The 8,710-nt window shown below is 52.3% G+C and overlaps 1 protein-coding gene across 3 annotated transcripts in view; it reads right to left on the bottom strand.

Moving 5' to 3' along the window:
- Positions 1-687: 687 nt before the first annotated feature.
- Asic1 (acid sensing ion channel subunit 1) overlaps positions 688-8,710 on the bottom strand; it is a 32,328-nt gene continuing 24,305 nt past the window's right edge. For 2 of the 3 annotated variants that reach the window (XM_045153710.1, XM_045153708.1), the window contains 9 exons: positions 8,453-8,603; positions 7,069-7,196; positions 6,633-6,783; positions 6,279-6,335; positions 5,729-5,882; positions 4,530-4,621; positions 3,139-3,218; positions 2,951-3,055; positions 688-2,734 (listed from right to left, as the gene is read on the bottom strand). In XM_045153710.1, the coding sequence (XP_045009645.1) occupies positions 2,630-2,734; positions 2,951-3,055; positions 3,139-3,218; positions 4,530-4,621; positions 5,729-5,882; positions 6,279-6,335; positions 6,633-6,783; positions 7,069-7,196; positions 8,453-8,603 (1,023 nt within the window). In that variant the 3' untranslated portion in view covers positions 688-2,629. Of the gene's footprint in view, positions 2,735-2,950; positions 3,056-3,138; positions 3,219-4,529; positions 4,622-5,728; positions 5,883-6,278; positions 6,336-6,632; positions 6,787-7,068; positions 7,197-8,452; positions 8,604-8,710 lie in introns of all 3 variants that reach the window. The other variant, XM_045153709.1, reaches the window with a different exon arrangement.

The following is an 8,710-nucleotide window of genomic DNA, read 5'->3' as shown; positions in this document are numbered from 1 at the left end:
GGCGCATGCCTTTAATCCCAGCACTCAGGGAGGCAGAGGTTGGAGGATTGCTGTGAGTGCGAGGCCAGCCTGAGACTAACATAGTGAATTCCAGGTCAGCCTGGGCTAGAGTGAGACCCTACCTTGAAAAACCAAAATAAATAAATAATCCTGCCGGGCATGGTGGCGCACGCCTTTAATCCCAGCACTCGGGAGGCAGAGGTAGGAGGATCGCCATGAGTTTGAGGCCACCCTGAGACTCCATAGTGAATTACAGGTCAGCCTGGGCTAGAGTGAGACCCTACCTCGAAAAACCAAAATAATAAGAATAATAATCCTGTATTGGTACTTCTCTTTCAGAGTTTTTACTGCCTTTGATACTTTCCCTCTTCCACTGCTGAATGACTCACAGTATTCCTGATGTGATTCAAACTGTCCCAATCCAGGATGACCACTATTTACCCACTCAAATATACAGGGTGTCATGTTGCTTAGGCTGGTCTCAAACTCATCATGTAATGGAGGCTGACCTTAAACTACTGATCTTCCTGCCAGTACCTCCCAAATACTGGGATTACAGGCATACCACCCATGCTGGGCAACTGCTCAAATCTCCTTAATTCTTTATGTGGCCCTCCCCAAGCCAAGGTCAGCACTCTTTAGTGAAAATACCCAAAAACTGTTCAAATAACAACACTGGAGAGGAGGTGATTGAAACCCAGTTTATTAGACCAGAGGCATGCGTCACCCAGAGCCCTGTCTGCTGTCCCCAGCTGGTGCACACTTCTTGGCCTTGCTCTCGCTTTCATGTGGAGATCTGATTTCTAAGAAACTATTGGCCCCCACAGCCTCACTGTCCAGCTCCAGGCCAATGTACAGGTGACCTACCCACAGGTCCTTTTCTGGGATTGGAGACCAAGAGACGGTGGGACAGAAAAGGCCTAGAAAGGGGTTGGGACTCTGACCTCAAAAGAGGGCCTGGTGTGGGTGGGAAGGACCTCTACCTTACTTGTCTCCTGATAAGGTAGAGATAGACAGAACAACAGAGCTTTGACTCCCCCTCTAGGCCTACCTCTTTCCTCCCATGACCAAACTGTGTGGCCCACCCCAAAAAATGAATGGTAGGCTTGGGCATCAAGTGAGGAAGGAGGGCCGGGCACCCAGAAGGAGAGAAAGGCCACTGGCTGAGGACTTCAGCTTCTGCCTGGGGCACCCACTGCCCAAGCGGTGAGAGTCAACAATCCCTAGCTCCTGTCTGTCTCTAGCATTCTTGACTTAGTGAACACACAGCTCCCACCCCTGGGTGGGCACTACCTCTGCAGCAACTCCTTCCCTGGGGAGACCACGATCAGCCTGGCAAAGGGCATTGGAAAAGGTGGAGCTGGGGTATGGGGAGGGAATGTTAAGGCTGCAGGGAGGGCAGAAATTGCCCAGGTGGCAGGGAAAGGGTGAGGCCAGAAAGAGGCAGAGCTTGTGATTCACAGCTTCCTTTATGTTGCCACCGAGACAGTGTGAAGGTTACAATGCGCGTGTCGTCTCCTTGTGCTTCTCAGAGGGATGTGTGTACACAGTACAGACACCGGGGGAGAGTCCAACTCTTTATACAGGCGAAGGCATTCAGAGACCAGGGATGGGGGAGAAACACAGAAGGAAGAACTTGGGGTGGGGGTGGGGATGATTCTCAGAGACAAGAGGAAAGAGGGTGGAGACAGACATGGTTAGAGGAAAGTATATACAGAGATATAGCAATATAGAGTCTGTATCATATAGAAATAGAAAATGCAGATGAGGTTGTTGAAAGAAGCAAATGAAGTCGGGGAAAGAGGACTTGGGAAAATTCCATAAGAAAATTTATGGATGTGGCCCTCTGCAAGGGCCTCTGGGAGAGAGGTCAGTGAGGGCAGGCACAGTGCCCCTCTCCCTGAGCTGGTAGCTAACCGGCCCAGTCTTTTATGGGATGTAGAGGAGGGCTGCCTCTCGGGATTTCTCTCCAGCAGCTGCAGGGTGGGGGTGACTTGTAAGTATTGAGATGTGGTCTACAGCACCAGGGCCACATCTAGTCCCCATCTATACTTCTTCAGGGGATCCTTCACCCCCTCGAGATTCCATGTGAATGAGGAAGTAGAACTGGGGATTTAGGTAGGTCCTGCCTGGAGACTTGGGCTTGGGGGGAGTCACTGGGCTGAGAGAGCCTCTTAAGGCCGGGGAAGCCCCCTCACTAGCCCTCTCCCTTCAGATACATTCTCTAGTGTGGGGCCACATTTCGAGACCCCAGGGATCCCCTCCACCCCTCGCTGGGAGGGGGCTTTGGTGACTGGTGGCAGCAGAATGTAGGTGGACACTCAAGATGACAGACAGCCAGACAGAATTCAGGCTGGGAGCTAGGGGGAGGCAGCATGGAGCAGAGATGGGCAGCCTGAGGTCCCTTGCCCGTTCTCTTTTTTTAAGATTAGTTTTGTTAAAATAAAAAGATGGGATAGAGGCAGGGAGAGGACTCTATTGTCAGGACCCCTTCCTCACCACAGACAAAAGGGAAGGACTGCCCAGGAGTGCAGTTGAGTCCCCATGGTAGATGAGGGGGGCAGTCGGGGGCCCCTTGCTCTCCTAGCCCTCCTCCACCTAGGCCTTTGGTACAAGCGGCCTGCGGGGCTCAGCAAGTAAAATCCTCAAACGTGCCTCGGGCCGGATGGTGAGGTAGGATGTTGGCAGCGTACGTCATCCCGGCAGGATGGCCCCGGAGACTCTCGCAAGGGTTCTAGGGGGCGGGCAGAAGACAGAGAGAGAGAGGTCAGGGAAAGGGGCGAAGGTGGCGCTGGGGCTCTGGGGAGGAAAAGGAGAGAGGGTGGAGTGGGGACCGGGGTTGATTTGGGGCGGCGAGGAAAGGATCGGGAGGGAGGGAGGGAAGAAGAGAGGGTGCCCACCCCTTGCCCTCCCGCCCCCCCACTCATCCCGCCCCGCCCCGCCCCCTCACGTGTCTCTTGACGTCATCCAGGCTGAGCGCCACGCCCTTGTCCGCGCTGCTCCTCTTGGCCTCCTTCTGGCACTTCCCGCGTCGGCACAGCCTATGCTTCAGCACCTAGGAGGGGGTGTGGCCGGATGGGCGCGCTGGAGCCCCGCCCGGGTGCCCGCCCCGGTGCCCGCCCCGCCCCGCCCCCTTACCTCGTAGGCATAGTCAAAGAGTTCCAACACCGTGAGGATGCTGGCCCCGATGAACAGCCCCATCTGGCCTCCTATGTCACCTGTGCGGTGGGGACAGGGAGGTTAGGGGACTCAGGACTCTGGGGGCAGAGGGCTCAAATGGCAACGGGGCAGGCCTTCATGTAGAAGGATCACAAAACCAGCTGGAGTTTCTGTCCTTCTTAATTTTTTTTGTTTATTTTTACGTATTTATTTGAGAGCGACAGACAGGCAAAGAGGCAGAGAGAGAGAGAGAGAGAGAGAGAGAGAGAGAGAGAGAGAGAGAGGGAGGGAGGGAGAATGGGCGCACCAGGGCCTCCAGCCACTGCAAACGAACTCCAGATTCATGCGTCACCTTGGGCATCTGGCTTACGTGGGTACTGGGGAATCGAGCCTCGAACCGGGGTCCTGAGGCTTCACAGGCAAGCGCTTAACCGCTAAGCCATCTCTCCAGCCTTCTTTCTTTTTTTCTTTCTCTCTCTTTCTGGTTTTGAGTTTTTGAGGTAGGGTCTCACTCTAGCCCAGGCAGACCTGGAATTCACTATGCAGTCTCACAGGGTGGCCTCATACTCATGGTGATCCTTATACCTATGCGTCCCAAGTGCTGGAATTAAAGGCGTGCACCACCATGCCTGACATCTTTGCTATGTTTTTCTGAACTTTTATTTTTATTATTTTTTGTGGGTTTTCGAGGTGGGGTTTCACTCTAGTCCAAGCTGACCTGGAATTCACTATGTAGTCTCAGGGTGGCCTTGAACTCACAGCAATCCTCCTACCTCTGCCTCCTGAGTGCTGGGATTAAAGGCATGTGCCACCATGCCCGGCTCTTTCTGCATTTTAATACTTTTCTAAAACGAATAACTACTATTCTGGAATGAATATATATGTATATATATTCATTCCAGAATAATGTATATATATATATATATATATATATATATATATAGTTTTTTTCAAGGTAGAGTTTTGCTCTAGCCAAGGCTGACCTGGAATTCACTATGTAGTCTCAGGCTGGCCTCAAACACACAGAGATACTCCTACCTCTGCCTCCCAAGTGCTGGGATTAAAGGCATGTATCACCACACCTGGCTAGGACAAAGAGTTCTTTACAAAATACTGTATGCTCTTAATATCTGGGTCAATTTCAAGGACATGCGAAATAGTTTTCCCTTCCTCAACCCTCCCTCCTGCCCACCTGCCTGTCTTTTTCACTTAGTCTTAAGAGAAAGCCTGGCTTTGTCCCCTACTTCTGTCACACAGCAGGACTGGAGGAAATGCTGCCGGGAATGGGTCAGAGTGAGCATCCTGCTTTGAGTGGGAGGCTGCCATGCGTGCCTGTGGCATGGGAGGGGCAGATGCCATCAGAAGCTTACCCAGGAGCCCTGCGATCTCATAGGCCTTCTTCTGCTCAATGGTCTCATAGTTGAGGACTTCAAAGAAAATGTCCAGCACCAGGATGTTCTCCCTGCACAGGGATGAGGGGAGGAGACCTAGGTTCAAGTCATATCTCTGCCCCTTACTAGCTAGGTGACCATAACAACTCCTCATGTCTGTTTCCATATCCATAAAATGCGCCAGGTATGGTGGCACACGTCTTTAATCCCAGCACTCGGGAGGCAGAGATGGGAGGATCGCCATGCATTCGAGGCCACCCTGAGATTACATAGTGAATTCCAGGTCAGCCTGGGCTAGAGTAAGACCCAACCTCGAAAAAACAAATTATATATATATACACACACACACATATACACATACACTTATATTTGTACATATAAATTATATATATGTACATATATATCTCCATGTAATGAGATGCTGATGGGAGAGCCCTGAATTCTAGTTGTTGTGAGGATGAAATTAAACGGCATGCATGTAAAGACGCTTTGCATGCTGGCAGTGGGAAGTGGTCCCAGTTACAGGAAGAAGCGTGATGATTGGGCTGGAGAGGAAAGGGCTTAGTGGTTAAGGCACATACCTGTGAAGTCTAAGGACCTATACTTGACTCCTCAGAACCCACATAAACCAGATGCACATGGTGGCGCATGTGTCTGGACTTTGTTTGCAGTGGCTAGAGGCTCTGGTGTGCCCATTTTCTCTCTCTCTCTCTCCCTCTTCCCCTCCCTCATAAATAAAATAAAATATTAGAAACAAGTACTTTAAAAAAAGAAGCATGAGCTGGGCATAGTGGTGCATGCCTTTAATCCCAGCACTCGGGAGGTAGAGGTAGGAGGATCGCCATGAGTACGAGGCCACCCTGAGACTCCATAGTGAATTATAGGTCAGCCTGGGCTAGAGTGAGACCCTACCTCGAAAAAAAAAAAAAAAAGCAGCATGATCATAGAGGGATAGAGGAGATAGAGGAGGAAAGATAAAAAGCTGCTTCCATTGCTCCTTCCAACTTGATCTTCCCAACTCACACTCTTTGGTTGCCTCTCGGACCTTCCTGGAATTATCGCAACTTCCTCTTACCTGCTGGACCCACCTTCATACTTCCCATAGTCTCTGCTGAAAGGCCTGCCCGGCACAGTAGCCCCCTTACCCTGTGTCCTGCCCGGCACAGCAGCTCTCTTACCCTATGTACTGCTCAGACTTGTTGAACTTCTTGGCCAGGTACTTGGCAGAAGCTTTGCTGGGGATCTTCACCATGGACAGCTCCTTGCCGTAGCGTGTCAGATTGCAGGGCATTTCACACACACAGTACTCCTGGTCCTTCTCCACCAGGAAGTCTGTGCCCACGTGAGAGGTGCTGGTTGGATGGTGTCCTCCGGATCATCCTGGCCTGCCCAAAGGATCCCTGGGCCCCCACTTCTCTTTGCCTGACCCGCCCTTCACCTCAGCCCTGTGTCCACCCTGAGCCAATTCTCCTCCTTCCTGCAGATACCTCTAAATTCTATGTGTCATTCCCTCAAGGCCCTAGAGGGCTAACCATCTGAGGAGCTGATGGAAGAGCAAAGGCTCCTCTTGGAACCTTTCCCGTTCATTCTTCATGGGGACTTCTGAAGATGTAATACTTGGCCTTAAAGGCAGGTATTGGTGGAGGCGCAGCGTGGTGCAGTTCTGAAAACTTCTAGGGGCATGGTCTGAATCCCTCCCTCTGACTACCCCAGGTCCAGGGAACTCACCCAAGGCAGGATCTGCACACTCCTTGTACTGCTCTGGAGTGCAGTATGGGGCGTCCCCTGCAGGAGGGAAGACAGTGGTGCAGGTGGAATGATCTGGAATGATCTAAGGAGTCATGATAGTGGTGGTACTATAGATAAAAACTGGGAGAAGGTAAAACAGTAAACAGCAATAGCCATCCCTCAGTGCTCATCCTTTCTAGACCCTTCCACCCTTGCCTGTAGGCACAGACAGCAACTGAGGTCAGAAAGACCAAAGAGCAGTCGGGGCAAGCTGAGGCTGAGGCGGGGTAGGGTTGAGATGGGGGAGCACAGTTGAGGGACCCCAGGACTGTGTTTCGAGCCTTGGGGCCTGACCTGGCATGTGCACCATGCGGCAGTTGCAGTTTTCCACTAGGTAACGTGTTTCACAATCAATGCGGCAGGCCGTGATGCTGTAGGAGTCGAAGAAATCCGAGTCCATGGTAACAGCATTGCAGGTTCCCCATGGGGAGGGTAGGTAGATGAGCTGCTGGGAGAGCCGGGGAGCTGGGGGAGTGTGGGGACTTCTCCCCAACTCACCTGGATGTACTTCTCTGACAAGATGCAGAACTCTGGACTCCTGCCCCTCGCCCCCTGAAGGTCTCAGAGTGTGCAGAATATTCCCATGCCTTAGATCATTCGTGATTCAGACTAGCCCAAGATCATCAATGCCCTTGGCTCATCTGTTCCTCCCATTCTTGGTCACCCACAGCTCCATCTTGACTTGACACCAACACCCCACCCCAGGAGCAGCCTTGCCCAGCCCTCTCACCCGCTGCTCCTGGCAGGACACAAAGGTCTGAAAGCCGGGGGCCACCCCAAAGCCCAGCTGGTCGATGAAGGGAGGTTCATCCTGACTGTGGATCTGTACTTTGATGCCCGCTTCGAAGGACGTCTCATCTGTGGGAACGAGGTTATGTGGGTTGGGGGCACTTCGGAGTCCCTAATCATCTTCAGATTCCCAGGCATTCTACCTCCCCTGAGAATAAGCACAGCCTCCATTGGGATTTGGTGGGGAGGATATTTCTGGGGTCCCAGCCTATCCCTCAGCCTCTTTCTAGAAGTGTCAGCTGTTTCTAATGACCTCAGTATCCTACACACTTTTAAAAAATCTTTTATTTATACAGAGAAAGAGAGGGACAGGGAGGGGGGGGATATGAATGGGTGTGCCAGGGCCTCCAGCCACTGCAAATGAACTCCAGACACGTGTGCCCCCTTTGTGTAGCTGGCTAACATGGGTCCTGGGGAATTGAACCTGGGTCCTTTGGCTTTGCAGGCAAATGCCTTAACCGCTAAGCCATTCCTCCAGCTCCACTTTTTTTTTTTTTAACTTTTTTTGTTCATTATTTACTTATTTACTTGAGAGTGACAGACACAGAGAGAAAGACAGATAGAGGGAGAGAGAGAGAATGGGCTTGCCAGGGCTCCCAGCCACTGCAAATGAACACCAGACACGTGTGCCCCCTTGTGCATCTGGCTAACATGGGTCCTGGGGAACCAAGCCTGGAACCGGGGTCCTTAGGTTTCACAGGCAAGCGCTTAACCACTAAGCCATCTCTCCAGCCCCCCCCTTTTTTTTTTTGAGGTAAGGTGTCACTGTAGCCCAGGCTGACCTGGAATTCATTCTGTCATCTCAGGGTGTGGCCTTGAACTCATGGCAATCCTCCTACCTCTGCCTCCCAAGTGCTGGAATTAAAGGGTGCACCACCACGCCCCACTTAGTACACACTTCTTTTCCTTACGTGGTGTCTGCTATTGCATCTTTGTCTTTCAGATTCTTTGTCCTCGAGTATTATTGTCTTAGCTACTCTTCATTTCTCATCCCTTTCTCCTTTCCCTCCTCCCTCCCTCCCCCTGCCCTAACCCTCCTCCCCCTTGGGACCACACAGCCAGGCAGCCCAAGAAGAGAAGGAGTTATTTATAGAGTGAGTGGCAGCTACTGATGGAAGAGGGTGGTTGGTTCCCTTGGAGAATAACCGAGCCAGGCACGAGGAGCCAGAGAAATGAGAGCGGGAAAGTCAGGCAGAGGCAGAAAGAGATGTAGCAAATCCTGGGTGGGAGGAAGAGCCAAGCCCTGCCTCAGGCCACACAGTGGAACCCTAGTGGAGGCTGGGGCCAAGACCCACGGAAAAGGGGCCCCCACGTGGCTGGCCTACCGGTCTCTCCCCACACAGGAAGGTACTCGTCCTGCTGGATGTCCAACATGATCTCCAGCCCGTTGCCAGTCCCGCCCTTCATGGTCTTCAGCCGCGGCCGCCCGTCCTGGCCTGAGTTAAATGTGTAACACTTCCCATAGCGTGTGAATACCTGGCAGGGGGAAGAGCGAGGAGCATGAGTGTCATGCCAGCCAGCACCCCTTGCCCACCAAAGGCTGCTCCCACTCCCCACCCTCAGCTGCTGGAATCCCAACACCC

The sequence above is a fragment of the Jaculus jaculus genome, chromosome 6, assembly GCF_020740685.1.
Source record: "Jaculus jaculus isolate mJacJac1 chromosome 6, mJacJac1.mat.Y.cur, whole genome shotgun sequence".
Lineage (NCBI taxonomy): Eukaryota > Metazoa > Chordata > Mammalia > Rodentia > Dipodidae > Jaculus > Jaculus jaculus.
This window is presented reverse-complemented; position numbering and strand designations above follow the sequence as displayed.